We start from the raw sequence: 23,712 nt of genomic DNA on the forward strand, positions 1-23,712 counted from the left end.
AAAAGCAGGCACTTCGCGCGAAGTCTCAAGTGAAAGCGCGATGACCATAGCAAGAGCACACTTTATTTGTAGAGCCACAAGGCCTTGCATTTCAAGTATTTATACAATTTTGTAACTTAACAATTAGTGGAGCATATGTACGTGCATCCACATAACGGGAAATTTGCCTGGCAATCGTGTAATAAAAAGCAACTAGAAATACAAAATATATTTAATCGCAGCAACTAGTTCTTGCTGCGCCTCAGCAGCATGCGCTCCTTGAGAGAAATCCGTCCGGACTTTTCCACCTTCGTGGAAACGTTGCGACGCGACTCAATTTGGGCCTGCTTCGATTTCTTCATTCTGAAATCATGTAAGTCATTTAAGTCATGTAAATCATGGCAAGTGCAATGCTTGCAATTCCTTACAATTCATTCAAGAGACTGGTGATCTCCTTCTTCCAAATATCCTTGAAATCGTTCGTGAAATTCGTCCAGTACTCGAAGAACTGGTCCGGCGTGCACTGGGCCAAAGTCAGGGTGCAGGCTTTGGGTGAGAAGTGATAGAAGCGCATGGTCTCCAGGAAGAGATCGCGACACTCGTCGAGGGCTTGGTGGAGCTTGGTCATGGACTTGTCCGCCTCCTTCACGAATTCCTCCATTTTGGACTTGAAGGGCTCCATGATCTCCGGGCGGGAGGCGGCCAGAACTTTGGCCGTGGTCCTCTTGCAACCTGTAGGATGATTTCATGGATTAGCTTAGTGATTTCGCTGCAAATTAGAGCTCTATAGTCTACCCAGAAACTTCTTGTTCAGATCGTAGATCTGCTGCTGCACCTCCTCGAAGTCCATTTGTGCGGCTCGTTCCACGTCCGTTGGTTCTGGGATCGGCAAACGGATTTCCAGCGGATGCACTCCCTCCTTTCTGCGCTGCGCAATGTAGGTGCGTACAATGAAATGGAGCAAGGTGGTGTGCGATTCCTTGGACTTGACGTCCTTAAGCTTGCCCAGTATATCCAGGTTGAAGCCATCCGCTTGACCCCGCTGTCGATTGCCACCGTTCATGTAGTTGCCCAGGGTTAGGATGATGGAGAAGACCAGCTTCAAATCCTCACTTTCGATCAGTTGCTGCGATAGCTGGGAAACGGTTTCCAGCTTTCGAGCCAACAGCGTTACGGACTCCTCGAATTCCGCCTGGAAGACAATGCAGGATATCCTCTCGCTGGCCATGGAAATCAGGGATATGTCGAGGAGGAACTGTTCCGGATGATCGAGGGGAATATCGCCGCCGGCTGACTCCCTGATCCTCTGCAGTTCGTCCTCGGTCGCCTGAATGTTACTCATGTGCTGCAGGGCCTCCAAACTGACCACCGACGTGTCTATGTGGTATATAGCATGCTCGATTTCGCTGGACGGCACATGCAGACTCCGCCAGATAATGCCCACATTCCGGGATCTCTCCGGATCGAGAACTTTGATCGACTTGGCTCGCTTGACCTTCAGCTCCTTGGGCTTGCTAACGGGCGCAATTGCTTGGCGGGAGAAGAGCTCCGTGAACTCATCGATATTATCCAGTGGCGTTTCCTCGATCTCCGTCCAGATCTCCTTGTTGGCCGACGCAGTGGGCACTGCATCTGCACCATTTGCGGCCGGAGGCTCGTCGGGTGAGCTGCCACTGTTCTCCGTGCTGTCCGTGGAATTGGCCACCGAGGGGGGGCGTGGCGCAGGCGGGGCACTCGTCACTATTCGCGTCCAATATAATGGACGCATTGGCTTCGGCGGGTTAACTGCACTCTTGCGCATGGCTGTTAAAATATGAATTATTATAGAAGTATGTACATATTGGTAGTTAGATGCTTCGGTGCACTCACTATTTGTGCGATGGAACCAATTGCCCTCGGCGGGATCGGGCAGTGGAGCGGGTGAGATCGGCGTCTTGGAGGGGGATGCACTCATGGGCGGTGGTGGAGGCGGTATTGCGCCGCCTCCTTCAAGGGGAGCGGGTGGAGGGGGTGGCGGCGCGCTGCCACTGCCCGGTGGCGGGGGTGGCGGCGGTGGTGGTGCTCCATAGTTGGCCAGAGGCGGAGGAGGCGGCGGTGGTGGAGGTGCGGGTGCTGCAAAGGCGGGCGGCGGCGGTGGAGGTGGCGGAGGGGGCGGGGCAGCGGCATGTGGCTTTTCCTCATCCTCATCCTTTGCACTGTTTGTCGATGATTGGCCGCACTTGCAGGTGCCCTCGCAATCCTCGCCTTCCGTTTGAGTTTCCGCATCCGTGAAACTCTTCGCAGCGCCCTCCACTCCGGACTTGTTGTATTCGTAAACTGTCGCCTCACTGGCATTCAGCAGTTCCGTGAGATTCACACACCGCTTCGATGGACGACGCGGTGGTTCATCCACACTGCTCAGCAGCTCATTGACCACCGCATGCACTTCGGCCAACGTGGAGCAGTTGAGCAGACGCTTCTTGAGGATCTGTTGCAGGGTTTTCTGATTATCCGAGTTGGTGGTGGTGGATGCAGTGGCCAGCGTTGCCAAGGAGCCTGCCAACGCACCTCCGCCCAAGGACGCCAGCGAAGCGGACTCCAGCGCTCGGATTCCGGATGGTGTGCTGGAGAATGGCCAGGCCGTCACCTTGTCCAGCTTTCCGGGGGTCAGGGGCAACGAGGTGGTCGGCTGCTCCGTGTGCGTCCATTGGTACATTTCATAGGGCTGGAGATTGAAAAAAGTAGGTTTTATTTATTTTTATGGCTTTTTTCATTCTATATTATTTGATATTGTACTTCAGTATCAGCATTTAACCGTCCGTATTCCCCACATATACAGCCAATAATTTCTAATTGCCAGTCGAGTGGGACGGAAAATAAAGGAAAGAGACAGCTGGAGGCGCGGAGAAAGAGACGGCAAGTGGTCTCGAGTGTGCGACAAGCGAGAAAACTTAAAAGCACCTAAGTTGGCCTAAGTTCGCTTTATTTTCAGTCATGCTCCTGTATTTTCTCCGCATGCAAAACTCCTTTGATTTTGATGGTGACTTTTCAGTCCCACTGCGGGAATTGTCCTTTCTTGTTGTCAAGTCTTAAGGCAAAGCAGTGCAGGAACAGAAGGAAGTTAGGTTTGCAAATATTCAGCTAGCAACTTGTGTAATGCATGCTGGAAAAATATAGGGAAAGAATATGTATATTTTAAAGGTATTTCAGAATGACCACCACATCTTTGCGAAACAAATGCTGCTTATGCAGAATCATAGCTACGCAATCACAATCGCGGGCAGTCATGCTAATCAATCAAAGGTCTGATAACTTGACAAATGCAAATGAAGTGCAACATCCCGTGCCGACACTATAACCAATATACCCTGTAAGGAGATTATCCCGAGTCGAGTTTATCGCACTTTACACCATTTGTGCCCAAGTGTTTGCCAGCGATTTGCATGTTGTTTGCACATTTTAGAGAACCGAAGCAGACTGGAGCAACCCAAGCAACCCACAAGCAACTGGAGCGCCACCCAACATCCCTAAAACTAAAAAATGAAAAAAAGAACTTAAATCTAACCATAAGAACCCACATGAAGGTGGGGATAAGTACGCAAAGTGCAGAGCGAGTGCAAGGTAGATTTTTTGCCTTAGTTGGTCAAAAATAAGAAAGTGTTCGGGCTGTCGGATATTCGCAGTTGTCCCAATAACCAAAAGATTTGCTCTGTTCGGCTACAAAACCATGCTTGTATGCTAGGGTTTGAAGAGGATTACACAAAATAACAATAAGAAGTTATTTACTTGGTTTTACCACTTAATAAGAGATTATAACACAATTTCGGCCTGTGATACAGTTTGCTTGTTTCCCAATTCCCACTTAATTACCAACAACATCATCATCGATTCCATTCACTCTAATCCCATCAGCCAATTTATACATACAGTATATATGCACATGTTATGTATAGATATATCTAATATATATATACAATCCAACACGCGTACGCACACTCGCAAACTAACAAACCAATAGACACGAAACTCTTAGTAGTTACATTGCACATTCAAATCCAGTTTGCTCATTTCTGCATCAAAGTTTGGTTTGTTCCGGCTGAACCTAAAGAATAATACCAGTCGATTGGAATGGGAAAAACTTTCGACTGCGAGCAATAAAAACGCACAAACTTACAATGAGCTGCAGCAACAATAGCACGGGAAAACAGAAGGGACTGTGGTAGCAAAAAAATGTATCTAAGGGTACAGTGATCACAGGGAAATGAAAGAAGCCATAGCACTGCTAACCAAAACTATAAATCTGAAGCAGTCGATTTAGATTCGAAGTCCCTGATTCCAGAGCGTTCCCATTATGGAGCAACATAATTCTTTCCTAAAGAAACTTTCCCACATAGCGATAAAGTGCTGTACAGCCAAAGTTAAAGTTGAACAGCGAACCTTTGACACTGCCTCTTTCCCTCTCTTTCGCTCCCTGGCGAGCTGGCCTATTGCCCAAAAAGTTCGAACAAATTCCAGAGACATCGGAGACGTCGTTAGACATACAAATATACAGATATATAAATATATCTAGTTTGGCAGCCAGTTGGGGAAAATTCGTGATATCATAATCTTGAGCTCAAGTATCATCACATAGAAAATCACTTAACGGTGTCGTCTGCCGCCCTCATCCCCGATTTTTGCCGCCCACAATTTTTGGCTATATGTATATGCATGTTTGTGCTATCCTGGGCTTGGGCCTCTCAGGGATTTGAGGTTAAGCTGCTGTGGCTAAAACTTTTGGCCTAAACTAATTTGAGGGCTATATCTAGTGCTTCATTATTTGCGGTGGCTTTTGGTTGTTGTACGTTCTTGGTTGTTGGTTGTTCGCCGGTAGTTGTCGTTGTTTCTGTTGCTTCTGCTGCTTATGTTGTTTCTGTTGTTCCTGCTGTCGCCTGTCTAATAACACTTAACTGGGTCTCGGTTTACAGCCCTCGAAATGGAAATGGGCCAGCTTCTTGGGCCTCTTTCCACTGGGCAATTAAAGCCTTCCGCCTTTTCCCAAACTGCTTGTTTATTTAGCTTTCTGGTCAAGAGCAGTGCTAAATGGTAAATGGTAAATGCTAAATGGTAAATGGCCGGCTAAGCTGTGCCCGATGATATAGCCAACTATTATGGAGTCCATTAGGCGCGGCAGATGAAGATGACCATCGCCAGATGGTTGCCAAAGAGTTGGACAAAGAACGAGTTGATAAAAAGGAAGCTGGTGTTCCACCAGCGCGATATTATAGGGCTCGCATTTCACCATGCACTCGGAGAAATGAAGGGACAATTTTAAACTTAATACTGAAATAGCGCCACACTGATCGCAGCATTTTGTGGCAGTGTGCAGTTTTGGTTTCATAATTTCGCATGCAGCAAAACAAGAAAATCAACAGCGAAAGCGTAAAATTGTTAATGCTCGCAAAGAGAACTTGGCTTTTGATAGTTGACGGCTGCCGACTGTAAAGTTTTAACAAGTTCTGACACTTGCAGGCGGGGGCGCATTGGGGGCGTGGCCGGGGCTAGATGGACAACCGCTGCAGCTCGGTTAAATGAAAGTGCACCGAAGGCCTGGTCTTGCCTTTTATTTTATTTTTATTTTATTTCATTTTTTTTGTTGTTTTTTTCCTTTTTTTTTGCAATGGAATTGCTAATTTCCGGGCACAACTTTGCGGTTCAGTTTTGCACAACTTTTCGCAGCAACTTCGACGAGCCACCGACGAGTTGGACAACGCTGCGTATGAGTAACATTATGCAGAAAGGCCATAAGTTGAAGGTCCCAGCGCCCACAGGCCTCGGGCCAAATCCGAACCAGCGGAGCACTGGCAGAATAAGCCACTATTAGGCAGTCAGATTAGCAAACTTAAAATTCACAGAAATTCGTGTTGAAGTGGGGCGGCTACAAAAATTATACTGTGCATCAGCACAATTTTAGAACCAATGCCGTATATGGCTTAGACGCATTTTCTTTCCGTGTCGCTGCTGCGACAGTCATTATCAATAGTTTTTCCTGAAACGCTAATGACTTGAAAGTTAGTTTAGCCGCCCCCTGGATCCGCTAACCCAGCGGCCGGATTATCCATCCTTTCGCCCAGTCCAAACCCGCCGTCCAACGCGCAGTCATCATTTCCGGCCAAGCCGTGGCAACTTCCGCCCTGTTAGCACCCTTTAGTTAGGAACTAGGAGACCACTCTCGAGAGAGATGACCAATTTCCGGGGAATAAAAGTGCATTGAACTCACGCTGAATCCGCCATCCAAGTGCTCATTGGAGATCTGCTTAAGGACGCCGACATATTTGAGATTATTGCAAAACTGCAGCGCTAGAGTGTTGAATAATTCCAGATTGGCGTCACCTGGGGAACTCTTCGGGTTGCTCTGCATCGTTGAGATTAGCCATTTTATCAGCATTTGACCTGAAAAGTAACAAAAACAAAAAAAAAGCAGTTGTAACTGAATGAAATAACTTTGATCACAGCTGGTACACTTATTCACTCGTTTGCTCTGGTATTCGTAACCAAAAATGAACGAAAACTTAGAGCCCCTAACCGATGAGATTTATGGGTAGGAGACGCTTTGGGGTGAAGCAACTCCCAAGCGGAGAACCCCAAAAAATGTGGAATAAATAATTTTCTGGCGAAATTGCCAGACAACAAACTGGACGGTAAAGAATCCTTATCCTTATGCACAACAAACAGATACTCTACCTTTCAGCTCTTCACTAATTTAACATATATACCTATTTTGTAACTAAGATATCTCAAAAATCAATTAATTCCCATGTCAGCCTTGACCGTGTATTATAAAGTCGTGTGACTAACGCTGCGATAAGATAAGTGACTTAAAAGAGTTGCCATTCAAGTGATGCATTTAGCTATTGTCTAATAACTGCAAGTTACCAATTTAAGTTGTTCAGATTTTAAGAACTTAAAACATGTAAAATATTCAAGTGCCTTATGGATTTTGGTCTATAGAGAACAAAGGCACCTTCCTCTCAACCAACAGAAAGAAAACCAAACAAACTTTCTGAGGCCAAACAAGAAAAGTGCGAGAAAAGTAAAACTTACGCTGGCTGTCAGCGTGTGAGTGGGTAACCATTTGCCAGAGCAGCAGGAGCAGATGTTTTGGGTCAGAGGTCGAGATCTCGAGCAGGTCAATGCGCATCCGTTGGATGCGTAGGCTAATTCCTGCGACATCAGGTGGCTCCTCCCCCACTGCCGCTTTTCCCCGGCAAAATCGAGTTTTCTGCGCCCGCCGGGCGGCCAATGACATTAGATGGAGATAATGCGGCGGGAGATTGGGCACATCCTCCTGGGAGTTCCATCGGCTTTCCGATGCAAATGCGCATTTTTTCGATGGCTGCTTGGCCAGCAGCGAACACCAAACGTGGCTCAAAGCACTGGACATATATATATGTGTATTATCTTCCAGAACAAAACTGCTAGTACAACTTTCTTCGTCTAAAATCAAACCTAAACTGCCTACGCGAATTCAGCGCTGTGTTTTAATATTAACGCCACAAAACTGAAAGGTTGTTAAAACTTATCGACATTATCAACACCTTGAACATGACAACTGCGGCACTCTAAGCAATCAGCACATTGAAAAAAATATAAATAAGATTCGCAAAGCAACCTTAAAATAGCGATTGAAAGTCATATCAACATGCATTTTGTTTAGCTGATTACTTCCATGTTTAGGTCGATTATATTATAAATACGTTTGGCATAGGTAAGCCCAGAAACGCTGCTTCAATATTTTCTGTGTATCGATGAGACCGCAGCTCTATAGAGAGTACTAGACAAATTAAGTGATACTGGCTGGCCCTGAGAAGGTCGCTGGTTTAATCAGTCACGGTTCTATATTTCGTTTTTGAAAAGAGCGCGATTTCGATTGAATGTAGGCTTTTTGCAAACTTAGGAGCACGCCACTGCACCAATTCAAGCTAGTCATTGTTTTGGTTAATCATCGAGTTTAAAGTTCCACAAAAGCAAAGCTGATTCAAACTGTTGTGGTTTTTCAATTGCGATATCTTTTAATGGCTCTTACCGCTGCTGAAGTGCTGCTTTATTCGAGAGCGCAGATAGCAAATAAAAGTAGACTGATTAGGTCTGCGAAACCGATGTGAACAGTTAGAAATCAAATCGGTTTGATAAAACACAGTAAAAGATTGCGTGACGCACATGACAATCAATCAACATCAAATGCACAGTGTTTACTTGAAATAAACAATTTTGAGCTCAGATGCAAATGAATCAAAATGATTATAGGACGTTTGCACAAGATAACAAGTAAGTTGTTGCAGGGAATTGCCATTTGGATGCCGATGATGGGCTGGTCCTGTGGGACAAACCAGGAGGAAGTGCCAGATTAGCTGGTCACCGGAGCTGGATCTGCTCCATCCTCATCAGCAGCAGGAGGTATCTGTGCGGTGGCCGTTTTTGTTGTTCCTGCTCTAAATGTCGTTGTTTTCTATTGTTGTTGAGCTTGGCCTTTATTGCTGCCACCATAGCGGCGTTGTGGCAAACGGGTTTCGAGTTTTGATGAAAACTGCGCCACGGACGATGCTCAACAAATTTGCATAACTGCTTGCCAGGCGAATGCAACACCCATACACCGAAAACCAAAACCTTTTGCTCTTGACTTATTTCGTTCTTTCTAAAACATTTGCTGCAAATACTTCTTGTTTGCACCAGCAACCCTGTTTGTTAAATACTGCTGTCTAATTTTCGATTTTTAGAAATTTCTTTTGGAATACATTGGATTTTTTTGCCGTGTAAGGTGCTGGCGGAAGCCGGGGGCGGGCTAGAAGTGGGTGGCACGATGGGTAGCAGCGGTTTTTGGCGCCTCACGCATGCATGCGTTGCATTCATCAACGGCAGAGTGGCGCTCGCTTCTTCATTCCGGCAAACAAAACGGATGAGAACGTAACGATGCCAGAGAACCACAGGGCAGAACGCGAAATGAAGCATCGAGGATGCCACATGGGATGGGTTAAAGCGACTCCAGAGATACCCAGGTGTAGCATTAGTTAGGGCATGGTAAAATTCAAATTAATAGTTACCACCGACGCGGCAGCTAACCATCTAAGAAACCTCCTTCTTAAGCACCTACTTTCAGCTTTGATTTCTGAAACTAACCTCATTTGGCGAATGCTTAAGCTCACAGTCGTTGCTACGCATCATGCAACACGTAAAACCTACAGAAAAAAGCAAGTATCTAACGTTAGATGCAACTTGCTCTGAAATATTCAGAGTATTACAAGGTATTTAGCGTTAAAGAAAGTGAGCTATACAGTAGCGCAAAGTATGGTTTCATTACGCTTTGGGCGAAAACATTGTCGTCTTTGCTAGGTGGCAAGGAAAGCTACTTAAAGTTGCCTTTCGCCATCCCAGTGCTAGCCCCCATCCCGGCCAGAATCACTTCATCCGAGCGAAGCTGGCGAACGTGATGTTGTCGGGCATATAAATCAGATTTTTGGTCCAAGCGCGTTGCCGGACGTTGCCTGATGAAAAGTCGCGACAAACAGCTTCTGCAGTTATCTCCCGTCCATCCCGAGTTTTCCCGCTCCATTCCATCTCTTCGAAAAGCCACGAAGAATTGATGGCCACTTCAGAGACAATGACGTCGACGCTGAAATCGCGAAAAGCAAGAGCTGCACTCAGCGAAATTTTTGCTGCTTGCTAAGGGATCAATTCAGCTGCAGTTGAGCAAGCTATTTAATTTGGGTATAAATACTTTAAAAATGCGAATCAAGCTAAGAATTTGTATGTGGAATTTGTTCTTTAAAGTGCCTGCGAGAATTTCTCTCTGTGCAGCAAATTGCGTGACCAGCACCCACTCGTTTTTTTCCATGCCCCATGCTGCAGCTTCACTTCTTCTTCGCTTGTTTGCCCAGCGAGGCGTTAAAATGTTTGTTTGCATTAATTTGCAGCAGACGACAACGGCGTTTGTGGATGAGGACGAGGATGCGGACGAGGATGCGGACGATGATGATGATGGCGAAGGATCAGGATCCCCGGGTGCCGAAAAGCAGGAAGGCTGACAACGATGAGCTTACCAATTAGCGCCTTTTGTGCCACACAGCACCCACCACCGCCCCACCATCGATGGGCGTGGCATGTGTCAAAACTGCGCCTCCAAAATGCCCGCGATGCGTTTGAAGCGAAAGTTTTCAGGCTTTTCATTTTGCCATTTTTGTGTGTGCGTATGATTTTTGGAAATAGTTTCGAGCGAGCGCTGAAAATTTGCAGCCGGAATTCTCAAACTCGCAACAATGTGAGACAAGAGGAATATTATTCACAGTAAATATACGAAATTAAGAACTTTTAGACAGGAGTAATGTTAACAACAATATATACACACATATACGAAGGGAAAACTTTTGAACAAGAGTTATATACACACTTTCGGCCTGTGAGGCGGTGAAACTAGAATCGAATATACTCGTAGAATATGTATATATGCGTAGGCACTTCAAACACTTGCGAAAATGTTAACCTGGCAAGTTTTGCCCTCTCCTCTCTATTTACATACAAAATTTCCCAATTATGCAATCATTCAACTTGATTTGGCTTGCTTTTCTTGACTGATTTCGCAGAGGGCAAAATTGCAAGCGGAGCGGGTAGGAAAAGTGTGCTGGAGCTGAAGCAGGCAAATTAATTGTTAACTTTAAGCAAACAACAAACGCAATCAAACGTGGAGCACACCGGTACGAAAAAAAAAAAAAAAAAATAAGTGAAAGGAAAGAAAAACGGAAAGGGAAATAAAATTAAATGTTTCCCGAGAAACGACACAAAAGGCAAACAGTAAATGCGCAGAAATCGCAGGGGTTACCTTTATATTTCCACCGCCGAAATCCCTTTCCCACCCTTTATTTTTAGTTTTTCTCGATATTCCTGCCTTTGGCATCGCTTCACTGAAGTCACTCAGCGCAGCTCAAAAATCGAGAGTTCTGGGTTAATACTCTAAACGATTTTCCACGAACGAAATGAGAAGCAGCTAAACTAAACTCGAAATTTAATTGCACAAATTGCAGGAACAAACTTATATTATTTTGTCATGCCGCATATTTCTAGTGTTTGTACTAAAACCTGTAGATACTTATATTCGTATCTGTATCTGTGACGATACGTTTTAAAATCTTAGAAACTTGCGATCTTAACCAACTCTTAGCTTCAGAGTATTTAAGCGCGAATATTTTGGCAAACTTACCTTCGAACTTTTCATATGCAGCGAAGCTTAACTTTTCCGGTACATAAGATGAGCCGCGTCGCGAACCACCACCCCCGGCCACGCCCCCCGCTCCGCCCACGGCGATATCGGGGGGCTGGGTGGGTGCCACACTCAGCGAAGAAGAACATGGAGTGGCCAGGAGGGTGGTCTCGTCATTGGCGGCGGGGCAGAAATTCGGGGCATTCGAGCTATTATTGCCCGCCGAAGACTTCTCGACCGTGAAGCTGGCGACCTTCTTCAGCACATTGCTTGACAAAAGGGGCGTGGTGGGCGTGCCGAAGCCGGGGGGCGGCGGTGGGAGTGGCAGGGGCGCTGTGTCATCCTCGACATTTTCGGAGGCTGCAGCATTCGTTTGAGACTGCACAGGTGTTTGAGATGATTTAAACGAAATTATAACAGTTGATTGCGTTTCCAGCGAGGGAGGCGAGCATGTTGTAGCCGCCAAAGGTCCTGCAGGTCCTGTAGCTCCTGTTGGTCCTGTAGCTCCTGTAGCTCCTGCAAAACGAGCGAATGAATGAATGACGAGGCAACGGCATTAGCTGGATAAATTTGTATAGAAATTCCCGCGCTGCTTAAATCAGTGAAAAATTGAAGATAAATGTGTTCCTGGCAGCGCATAAGTCACTTCCCATAATTACTGGTTATATTATAGAATGTTCGGAAAACATTTGCCAAGCATTTATCATTTTTGCTGGCAGTGCGGGTAAATCGATGAAAACTCGGAAAAAACAACAAACAAATTCAAAGCTTAACAAGTGCCTGTATTCATATCAAATTTAAATGCTTTTTGCATGTTTGCTGTGCAAGGCAAACCTCAGCCCTACGCAAATTAAATTTAATCTCGCACACTTAATACCTAATTACTAATTAAGCCTTTAGTAATGAGTTATTTATCGAAGGGTTTTCCGTTTCTCGCTCATTAACAATCCTCCAGCTCTGAAATATCCCCAGCATACAGCCAATTTGGAAATGATTTACATTCATTATATTGAAATTCATGTTGGCAGGGCAGCTTTATAAAAAGGTGCTCCTGCCCCGATCCGAAAAATAAATATATATAATTTTTCTAGTGCATTAAATCCTGCGCCGGGATCCATGATTTTGTGTAGCAAATTTTTATGGTCCCTCCACTCCGATTGAGTAGACCCTGTGGAGCCTTTATCACGGCCCCATCATCATTGACTGTACACCCAAGTGGGTTGGACCGCCCTCCATTTGCCGCCTGCCCTTCGATTTGGCGGATAAGTCCCGCGTGCATCATTCTATATAACATGATTTAATTAAAATTTAAACTTTCTTTTTTTTATTTTTTTGGTTGGTTGGGATTTTGGGTGCCTCCCTGCGGAGCCACAATGGGGAATCAACAAAGTCGGGGAAAAGGAAACTGAAGCTGAGCCTGAAGCGCCTGCTTCCGGCCAACATTTTGTAAACAATGAAGACGTGTTTGAAATTTTTAAGTTTTTACAAATGTTTTTCATGTTGGTGGGTAGTATTTTTTGTTGTTGTTTGTCGGAGTATATGGGTACGATGGGTACCGGAGGGCCAGAGGGCCAGAAGGCCGGAAAAAGCAGCGAACCATGTTCGCTTTTGTTTATTTTTTGTTTATCGAGCCAACGCAATTAGGTGAATTTCGGTGGCAGAAGCTGGGGGGGTGGTGGTAATTCTGGGAGTTTCGGGGGCAATTATGTATTTAAAATATCATGTGGGGGCAGAGGAAAACGAGTCCTTGCATAAATGTGCCAATAATTACTTTCGGGTCCCTGCTTGTTTTTATTCAATCTTTTCTTTTCCAGCATTCTCTCGCACTTTTTTTGTGTGCTTAAAAGCGTCGCTGATCGGATCAGTTTGGAAAACAAAGAGTTGGTTGCGGAAAAGGGGAAAATGGAATGGTTGCTACATGAGTTAATTAAAAAACTTTGCATTCACGTCCAAGAGCAACACCATTTTCCTTGCGGTTTTCCTTTCTGGAAGTAACATTCCAAATAAGTCGGCCGAAAATTTAAATTTTAATATTATTGGAAATTTGTAAATGTTTTTTCTGATTTTAAAGAAGTGTTTAGGCGTAGGCTGCTTTTTATTTGCCATCACCTTCCCAGGGGCAGAGTGTCCTTCAATTTCGAGCGGGGCAACAAACACTCAAAACTACAGTTTGACAAGCACTTATGTGCGACTCGTGTTTACCTTTGAAATTGGCGCAGTGCCGGAATAAGCAACAATCTGTACAAAAAAAGGGACAAGCTTTTAGACAGGTCTCTCTTCCATTTTTTTTTATTTTTTTTTGGGCTGAAGGACCATTTTCTGGAGCACACATATGGCCACAAGTGGGACACAACGAAATTGGTAGATTGGCAATTTAAAGTGCAGAAGTATAGTATTTTATTTTAACTTTATTTTGTACTCCTATTCCCTTGGCACTGCGATTATGGCATTTAGTTAATGGAAGTGTAAGTGCTTTATGCCAACTGCATGAATGTTGCAATCAGATTTTACAAAACAATGCAAATTATCCAAAATCTTGCAATTGCGTTAAACACTTTGTATATTTTATCAATAGTTCAAATTGACATATTTTGTCTAAAATGGTTTTTTTTTGCCTGCGTGGTCGTTAAAATGAATTATTTGATGTCCTCGGGCCAAACACACATGACAAACAAGAAGCTTTATTAAGAGCTTAATTTAAAGCAATTAGTTCATCACATAATCACTGCTTTGTTTCAATAGAAATATTTAATATGAAATAATTTCATTCTCGGTTTTGTTTACTACTCAAAAATGAGCGCCTAATACTCTTTGTGCTTAACCAGCTTCCTCTTGTTTTAATAGATTAATTCTAATTCTAATTAATTCTAATGTTGATTTTTAATATGGTCGTAGTGACCATAGTTCCTCTTGAGCACCGATTTACACCAATCCTTACCTGATTCACTTGGAGTGGATGATGTTGCACCTGGCGGTGTTTGAGTGACGGCGGCTGTGAAACGGGACGACAGGTTCTGTAGCTCCACCTTTTTGGCCTTGGACACGTTGAAGAGCTCCCCATTTCCCAAGGGCGAACCCGAACCCGAACCCGCTGGCCCAGTCTCCATTGGGCCAGGGGTCAAGGGTGATCCCGCGCCACTGCCCAAAACTTGGGCCAACTTCTTGCCCAGCTGCAAGGCCATGAGCTCCTCGTCCGGCGAACTTTCCGCCGGGCTATTGGGCGCTACCAAAAGATCCGTATCGTGCAATATGGTGGCCCGATCCGGCTCCTCGACTCCCTGATGATCATTGGCTATGCTGAGGTAGGTGACGCGAGTTAGGCTCAGGCAGGCCAACTTATCAGCTCTACAGCGCTTCTGCAGCTCGAGCACTGCTTTAGCGGTATTTGGCGAGAGGGTGTCCACCGACGTTACACTTATTTCGCTCAGTGGACGATCGCGTTTCGATTTTGGATTATGCTCCTTGGCGGCTGCATTTAAAAAGTGCTTCGATACGATCAGTTCGTCGACGGGATCTGTGAATAGGGAATCATTGCTTGAACAACTCGTGCACAGGGATCTCCGATCGTAGGGATAATGGTGATGGTATTCGTGGGCGTTGTGAATATGGTGATGATGATGATGATGTTGCCTTTGCCGCTGCTGCTGCTGCTGCTGCTGCTGCTGCAGTTCCCGATTTTGGCGCTGAGTTAGGGTATCATTTGAGGCATAACAGCACTCATCGCTGCTGCAATTGTGGTACTCTAGCGAATCGGTGCAATCCAAACTGAGCACGTCGTCTTTACGTTCGGTTAGCAATTAAAAGTGTTGTGGTTAAATAGAGAAATAGACAGACAATCGAGATAGAGAAACAGAGAGTTGTAGGGAAAAGAAATATGACTTCAAAGAAGATCGATGGAATGAAATCAGTCTACATAAGTTTTTACTTGAAATAAATACAAAACATTTAATTGGCTATTAAAATGTATTTCGATGAGCGCGCTGCAGAAATATTTGCAATTAAATAAAACAGTCCGCCAACTGCGGCTCCAAATGATTTATGTGCCATTAATCCGCGACGGCGATGGCTCATTCACAAAAATGCGAATGCGACATGTGTAAGAAATAATAATTAACCAAAAGTAAATAAAAACAAGGCGCCACTGGAAGCCGAAAGAGAGCGCATGGAATGGAAGAGAGAAATATCTCAGAGAGACAAATCAACTGGAAAGCCGCAAAATTATGAAAATCTATATGGAAAATGGTTCAAAAGAAAGAAAAAAAAAAAGAAAAATAGGGGGAAAAGGTGTGTGTCTGCTGCGGGGCAAATGAAAATGAAAATGAGAAAGGTTCGAGAAAATACCCCAAAAGGTAAACAAAGAAAATTGTACACAGCAGAACCCAAAAACTGGTTTTGATTACGGCGTGATGGGAGAGGGGGGTTTCACAAAAAAAATAAAAAGCGTTGGCGTCAGTTGCCTTCTCCCTTTCAAAAGTAAATTGTTTAATTTGTTGTCCATGAGCAATTGAGGCAAATTGAAAACAAAACAGAAGCCAAACTGCCAAGATGAGCCACGATAACAAAGGAAACATCACTCCCCTTTTCCCGGATAATAAAAGGGCAGGGAAGAACACCATGTAAACACCTGTAGAATGCTAAACTGCTCATTGGCACTTTTCCTCACAAAACAGACACTTTTCACACTTTTCCACACTGCACTTGTATTTGCCCTTCTGTTCTATGCCTTCTTACTTTCAACTTTTCAATTTTCCAGAGCGTTTTTCGATTTCAACATCGACCACCGATCTGCGCGGCAGCGAGTTCAAAGCGTTACTAACAACCAACTGGTTTGGAATTAAGACCCACTGGAAAGTCAAAAGCCGCACAGCAAGCGGAGAAAGAGAGCGAGCATATAGAAAGAGAGAGAGAGAGAGAGAGGGAACCGACTGAGAAATATATATATGTGTATGCATATATTATATATGCTTTTTGTTGACGGTCTGAAGCTCGAGTTACATGGAACTAAAGCAGAGCAGAAACGTGAAAGAGATCACATGAGCTATGATCGACGACTGGAATACCTTCGCTTATGATACAACTAACAAATATAGATCCTAACTGGGAAAGGCCTCTGAATTTAAGGCTCAACTATTTAAGGTACGTGTTTTATATATTTTTACTAAAATTTCTAACATAACTATCTAATGCGAATTGAGCTCGCAATAGTAACAGACTTTAAAAAATTAATTTGTCGTATTACCTATTTTTCACACTCCCTACATAACAGAAAATATTCTTCCAAATGGTTGATCAAATATTAACAAGAACTCATTTGATTATCTGCTTCAGCTAGGCTACCTTTTTCGCACCCTCTAAGACATACAGCTCCACAAGCCCAGCATACCCCATATGTGGAATATTGAGAGTACTAATTAGCAGGGCAGCGACGTCGAGGGCAAAAATCGCGTGTTTTTTTTTCGGGACTGAGCTTACCCACAACCACTGTAGCCGATGGATTTGCCTCAGTTGTTTCGGTAAAGAGCTGCTCAATGAACGCACAGTGGTCATCGCTGAGTGTTTTTTCGGTTCGAATTTTTGGCGGTTTTGGAGGTTTCGGGGGTTTCGGTGGAGGTTGCGGGGCTATACGTCTTTTTCGCGGCTGCTTGGTCAGTGGGGGCGTTTGCTGAACCTTCTCCTGCTCCTCCCGCGCTAAAATCCGTTGGGACTCCTCGTCACTGTGCTTACTATTGTACTGAAGCGGTAGCTGACATAGTTGGCCCAAACTCAAGCTGCAACGATCCTCAGTTTCGACTTGAGTTTGGAGCTGCCTTCTTAGCCTCGGTGGTTTCGCAGGCGCTTTACAAAAAACAAAGTCAGTTTGCATACTTTTGGTCTGCATTTCTTTTTGACATATGTATGTGGCTGCTACGCGTCTTTCAAATAAACAATATCATTTTCTAACTCTATGTTTTATGCCTGGACTTGATCTAAACTCATTCTATATCACCTTCATCGCAGTAATGGTTGTATGCAATTTCGACGAATTTTGAATGGTTTTGAGAAATGGTCTTACAATTTGACATTTCCGATAAATGCTACTAGGGTTATATTTTGTTTTATCTTTAGTCAGGCGTTTTATTGATCGTTTGGAAATGCGCTTATTAACGCAATGGCATTTTAACAAAATTAATTGCCCCTACATTCGACATCCAGCTGAATAAATGTCATTAAGCGCTCCCAAAAGTATGCAAACAATTTTTCGCTTTGAATGCTGGGTACTTAAAACGCTCAATTATTGCAACATTATGAACAAATTGTAAACAACATTAAGCAGTTGTTAAAACTACACACATAGACAGGCAGAAAGGCATGGTGGATGAGTTAGTTTACAACTTTACATGGAAATGTACAAGCGAAACTAATAAAACTAATTGCCATAAATATTAGCGACCAGCCACGTGCCATGCCACACCAAACTTTTCCACCATAATGTGAGCGGCCATACATGTGTGTTGGTGTTATTGTGTTTGTGTTGGTGGTGGTGGTGGGTGTGGGAGTTTAATTGAGCACGTTGCCAAAACTCCGCCAAAGGCTGCAGTTTACCCCCTCCCCCCCACCGACCAAAAAAATGAGTCCTTAGCCAAAATTCAGCGAATAGACCGCCCACCGCTCCAAATTTTCACGATGTTCACATCTGCTTTGGGGTATTTGATTTCGCTTGCAGAGTTTGTGTGTGTGATTTCTTGAAACGGGCAACAATCGTATTTATGTCACAAGCAAATTATATTCGTATAAATAATGACTACATTATTTTTGCTAAGCAAAAAAGATGTTTTGGTCGCAAGCATTCGATTCGGTAGTCTTTTGAAACCATTTCAAATTATTCGCTGAGTTCCTGGAACCAATTTGAATAAGCATGGTAGGTACAGGGTACACATTGTGGTCGACAGAAAAGGTTTTCCAGCACTTTATATCTTGAGCCTTTTGCGATTTTTAGGGGGCTTCCTGCCACAATCTGCACCTCCTTCAGGCGCTGCTTCTTGGCCCCATGAATTATGAATTTATGCATTGAAAAAGGCCCCAAAAACAGATGGGTGCGTGCGAGTGAATGAAAGGGAGAATCTCCAGCGCTTTAGCAGTACGAGTATATTCGCTTCTCGCTGAAAGGGAATTTTTGATATGGAGAGCTCACCGGATCCTGATCCCCCCACTTTCCCACTTCCCCCTCCCCACATCACCCCCGATGCGGCACGTTTAGGATTTTTCGTTGATTTGATTTTAGGCTTTGCCCCGCTGCAATGCCAAAAAGCTTCTTCCCTTGCATCCCGGGGGGCTGAAGGAGGTGGTTTTGATGGAGCATCTCTTCTGCACTCTGAATTGCTTTTTGATATGCGCAACAGCCTTGAACGCGATTTTCGCAGTTTTGTTAATGCTCGCGAAAAACAGAAGCCCACAAAATAGTGCATCAAAAATGGTTGGCAAGTTATTCTGCCTCAAATTTGAATGCATTGCGAAAACAAATGGTGTTCAAGGTACGACGAAGGTAATACTGCCTTACCATCCCATCATCATATTATTTTGCTTAAGTTCTTAACTCTTTTTAGTAATTTGCAAGCTGTCTCGGTTCAGCTTAACCCAAAAATGCATAAATTCTGTAAATATTTTGTGCAATTTGATAAGCCAATATATCATTAAATATAATTGGTATCAAGTTATTGGAGACCTGCCATTCGAAACTATTGCCTTCGCTAACAAGAGCATTAGGACTTCAGCTTTTCGCGTGACGCAACCCTTTTCCTCCCTCCGAAATATTTTCCCAGCTTTGAGTGATTTTATTTGGCGCTTGTTTTTCCTACCGCTTTTTTTTTATATATTTTGGTACGAGACGCCTGCAGCTTTTGAACTCGACGCGTTTTTCTTATGGCTGTTAATAGACAGCAGTGAGTTTTTGAAGTGGGTCTCTGTTTCTTCGTCCTGTTTTTTGGGTTCTGTTTTGTGTTGTCTGATGCTTTTTTTCGGCTTATTTTTTTCGCTTTTCCAGCTTTCCCAGTTGCTGAGTTATGATGGCAAACGTGCTTTTGAGCTTCTGTTTATGTTTTGTGTGTGTGTGTGTGCGTGGTGCTTGGCCTAATATTTTTAAAGGGGGCATCTTAAAGATTTCACATGAATAACTAAAATCTATAAATTTTTGATTTCACTTTGGCAAAAAAGAAGGGAGCGGGAAAACAAGAGCACACTAAGTAAAAAATATTATTTTGCCAAGGCGAAATGCCAATAAGTTACAAGCAGCCGAAAAACTTGGAGAGTTTTCGGCTTCGATGAGGGATGATAAGCGTATACAGGGAGGGGGAAATCGGGGGGCAAGGTGGAGTTGTGCAACATACAAAGGTGCCACAGCAACAACAAAACATCAGAGGAAAGCTGGAAAATTCGGAGCAGTCAAGTGTTGGGAAGAAAGCAGGGGGCGGGGGAAAAATGTAGAAAGCGCAGAAGGGTGTAGAAAATTTCATAAAAAACTTCTATGAAAAGTTTATTTTTTGTTCGCTATTATGTTGTTGTAAAAGTTTTTCGAAAAATTCTTATTTAAACTCCGCTTCAAGTGCAATAAAGTCGAGTTGAAAAGAGTTTGATATACAGTCTGTTTTAATAATTCAAACCCACTGATAACATAGACGCACGAAATATTGTTTAAGACCAAAATTTAATTGGTATTAGAATGTAGCTGGTAATAAAACTGTTATTTTTATGAATGTCAACTATTTTTTTCTGACATTTTTTAACAAATGTCGCAGTCGTAGATTTTAAGCCAAAAGGTGTCAAAATCGCTATGGGCCAGTTTTTGTTGGCAATTGACCTACGAATCGGAGACAGACTGTAGCCTGAAGCATTGGAGTTTCATTTTAAAACAAAAGTGCCCCAACAAAAAGTTCAAAATAAAAGAAGAGAACATCCGAAGCAAGAATGGGGGAAAAATAAAGTTGGCTTATTGAAAAATGCTAGAAGGAAATAAGAGGGAATAACAGTTTTTTTTCGCAAATAGAAAAATGCTAACAAACTTGATGCACACCGACAATGACATCTAGAATTACAACAACAAATAAAGTTCGGTTCTACGCAAGGAGTCAGCTATATAAATAACAACAAAGAAAAATGGTTGCACAGAGAAAAAATTCTTGTTAATTTGTTATTTAAAGGTATTTAAGAAGTATTTCATATTTTTGTTTGTTAAATGACTGTGGAGAATTGTGTGAATCTCATTTCTCTGTGCATTACTATGGATTATTTACGGAATTAACTTACGAAAATCGGCTTGTTCGGCGCTGCAATCCAGTTGTCCATGCTCCACTTCCGTTTCCGGTGCGATCCAATCGGTACTTCCGTTGCCACCGCCCTCCAAATTGATCTCAAAACTCGATCCCATTTTCGGCGAGTGTAGGAATGCTTCGCGAATGCGCTTCTGACCCATCAAACGGCTGAGCACGCGAACTCGACTGCTCCGCCTTTCCGCGAGGGCCACGCCCACTCCGCCCGGGGCACCGCCCCCTGCGATGCCCACCCGCACTAGACTGGCGCCACCTGGCGGTGACTTTTCATCGGCGTTCGTCGCCCGATTTTGCGAATTCCCCATGTTGATGTGGTCGTGCTGCGAAGGGAGTTTAAAAATCAATTAAAAAACTTTTCAATCAGTCGCATTGTTTGCTCTGGGCTTCGAACCATTTTTCCATTCATTTTTATCAGAAATTCTCAATGAATTCGTGAAGGATTGCGAAGTGCAAATTTAAGAGATGGGGAATAGCGTGATTTAAAATAAGCTAAACACAACTTAAGTTCTTATATTTGCTATTAGTCCCCTGGAAATAATTAGAAACATCCAGAATAGGAGGATATAAAATGTATATAAAAGGAAATTCTCTGAAAAAATGGTTGTAAAGTATTTAATATTCGCCAAGCCAAACAGTTAAATTTCTGACTTTTTATTTTGTCTACTGCCGAGAGGTAAAAACTTTTTTGTTGCGAAAATGTTGCAGAAATATGAAATGAATTAGTTGCACTGGTAGCTAAAGGGGTCTGTGACGGTTGACAAAAAGTTCCTACTTTATTTGTTTGATTTCTAAAGCCAAGTTTATTTCCTGGGAATGGGTAAAAAGTGGCGGTGAGATGCTTTTGCGGCCGATTTCTGTTGCTCTGTGTCAATAGTCGAATGGCACCCGAGGCCATCGAAATTGCGAAATTGCAGGTGCATCTGAATGGGAAATCGTTGTTCTGCTCCTCATTTTCCTTCTCAACTGAAAAGTGAACTTTTACTTTTCGGCAAGTTTGGACAACAGTTGGAGAAATTTTGCACCGATAATGATCATCAATGACAGATTTGGGCTTCTTTCACAAAAGGTCGGAGCATAACCTTTGTTGGCCACCTTTCAGGCGATCGATTCGGTGAAATGTTCTGGCCGAATTTCATTAGGTTTCATTAAAAGTTTTCAGTTTCAAGGCTTGCGAAAGTATTTGCAAAAAGTACAAATTTAAGTTGACAATATAAGTATGAAATGAATTATTTATTTTTCTTTATTCTGTAAAAAACAAAACAATTTTCAACAGTAAGAGCTTCATATACACTTATTCGTTCGCCTCACACCCAACTTGTTATCAACAAATATGCATGCTTATCTGTTACTTATATAGGTAAATTTGTACCTTTTTCACGGTTAACACCCGATAAAGTCGCCTTGATCGTTGTGGCTATCATACAATTCAAGTTCAATGACATAATATTTGGAATTTCATCAACATTTTCTTCTTTTATTTATCACATAGGGTGAGAATTAATTACGAGAGTGAAAGGGAGGTAGTAAAATCTTGAGACTCACGGATCTCTCATAAATCACAATAAAAGCAAATTAGGAAATTTTTTATCGGATGGGCCGAAAGAAGCCACCTTGGTTTTATTAGGCCTCGAAAAATGGTCGACTAATTGAAATACTCCAAGGGAAAAAAAAGGGAGAGGTGTTAAAAATTGTTCGCCAAAATTAATTGGCTGCAATAAATTGCTGGCTGTTGTCCGCCCACGTGACTCATTTTCGGCTCCTTGTTCCTTATTTGTTGTACTTTCTTCCTTTGGGTATTATGTCTGCCGGCAGGACATGAATTTAAATACCCTTTTTTGTTCGGGATAATTGTAGAATGTATAATTGTTAAAACATCTCATATTCTGTGCTCTCTAGTTTTGCTCCATTTTCCCGTAGGAAATGTATTAAACAATCTATTTGAAAGTTTCATGTAATTATCGTAAGTATTATTAGCTAAGCCGTTTCGAACAGATTAGTCAGAATATTTAATTCCAATAGGTTATACACTTCCCTGGATCTGTAACACCTACAACAAATTAGTTTACAAAGGTGTTTAGAATGGTTTTCTTCTGTTTTCCTTCTTGTCCTTCACACAAATCAGAATTCAATTATGAGGAAAATTAAAGCATAAAGTGTAATAAGGGGATAAATGTTGGGGGGAAGTCAAAACGCGGCTTTTATAAAGGAAAAGCACGCGAAACACATTTTCTTAATTGTGTCAAAAGCGCAATTTTGTGCAATTTGTGTGAAACGAAAACGAAAGTGAGGCCCACCAAAGTCCATATATACGCATGTATGTATATATACTGTATACATATGTATGAAGGTAAGGCAAAAGCTTACGCATCTAAAACTCACACCCACCGGTTGAAAAGGGAGGGCTACACCAGCGACTCTGCCTCTCTTTCTTCCGGTGCAATTTGTTGAACAAATCTGGTTTCCTTCTTTTTTCTTGTCACGGGCGCGGCAAACTTAAATTTCTCTCTTTCGCTCGCTTTTTGCCTATTTTTATTTTGATTGCGTTGCGGGGATTTTTCCCCTCTGTTTCTGCTAATGCGCCAGTTTCGTGAGGTTTTCTATTTCCGGAGGGTTTTCACAGGGGGTTTTTCACTCGAAATTCGGTTGATTAGCTCTGCAATCTAACAATATCCGTTTCCGCAGCGCGTTTATGGCATTTCTTTGGCGCATTATACCACGTTATTCACTATTTAATTGCAAAGTGCAGGAAAAGCTGAAAATGCAACTGCAGCTGTCAGATGAAGTGTCACAACAAATCGGCAGCCGAAGGGAAAACCGAGTGCCAGCCAGCTGACTCACGGTCCTAGGACAACAAACACACACATACACTCAGTGGCAACCACGAGGCTCCAGCGGGAAAAATCGATGGCACACTGACTGAAGAGCCCGCGAAATCCGAGAACCTGTCTCGCCGAGAGAGAAACCCAGAGAACCCCATCGTGTTTCGGCGAGAGAGCCAGAGAACTCGGTCTGATAACAGCTGAGCGACTGTGTTATGGTTTCGTTTATTACGGGGCACTTTTCGGCCACTGCTGCCAGCTCTCCCGACTTGTCTATACCCTGCCTTGATATTTAGGGGATATAGGGGATTTCGATATTTCATTAAAATATTTGATATTTAATACTGATTAGCTGGACATGTACAAAATATTACTTTATATTAAGTAACTGATTTCTTGATCA

General features: G+C 43.2%; 1 protein-coding gene across 4 annotated transcripts; it reads right to left on the minus strand.

The window, feature by feature from the left end:
- Nucleotides 1-41: 41 nt before the first annotated feature.
- On the minus strand, nucleotides 42-23,432 carry LOC6542486 (protein cappuccino). 4 transcript variants are annotated; one of them, XM_026979788.1, is made up of 10 exons: nucleotides 22,876-23,432; nucleotides 20,468-20,810; nucleotides 16,661-17,023; nucleotides 14,127-14,702; nucleotides 11,189-11,704; nucleotides 6,218-6,390; nucleotides 1,849-2,683; nucleotides 775-1,782; nucleotides 408-711; nucleotides 42-342 (listed from the first exon to the last, which is right to left on the minus strand). In XM_026979788.1, exons 2-10 carry the CDS (start codon nucleotides 20,793-20,795, stop codon nucleotides 225-227), a joined length of 4,221 nt encoding a protein of 1,406 aa, XP_026835589.1. In that variant the 5' UTR covers nucleotides 20,796-20,810; nucleotides 22,876-23,432; the 3' UTR covers nucleotides 42-224. The 4 variants fall into 4 exon arrangements, with proteins under 4 accessions (XP_026835589.1, XP_026835590.1, XP_026835591.1 ...); XM_026979789.1 differs by lacking the exons at nucleotides 16,661-17,023; nucleotides 22,876-23,432; XM_026979790.1 differs by lacking the exons at nucleotides 14,127-14,702; nucleotides 16,661-17,023; nucleotides 22,876-23,432 and having other exon boundaries at nucleotides 11,189-11,677.
- Between the last annotated feature and the right edge of the window lie 280 nt (nucleotides 23,433-23,712).

Source organism: Drosophila erecta, unplaced genomic scaffold (assembly GCF_003286155.1).
Source record: "Drosophila erecta strain 14021-0224.00,06,07 unplaced genomic scaffold, DereRS2 tig00000055-arrow-pilon, whole genome shotgun sequence".
In the NCBI taxonomy this organism is placed as follows: Eukaryota; Metazoa; Arthropoda; class Insecta; order Diptera; family Drosophilidae; genus Drosophila; species Drosophila erecta.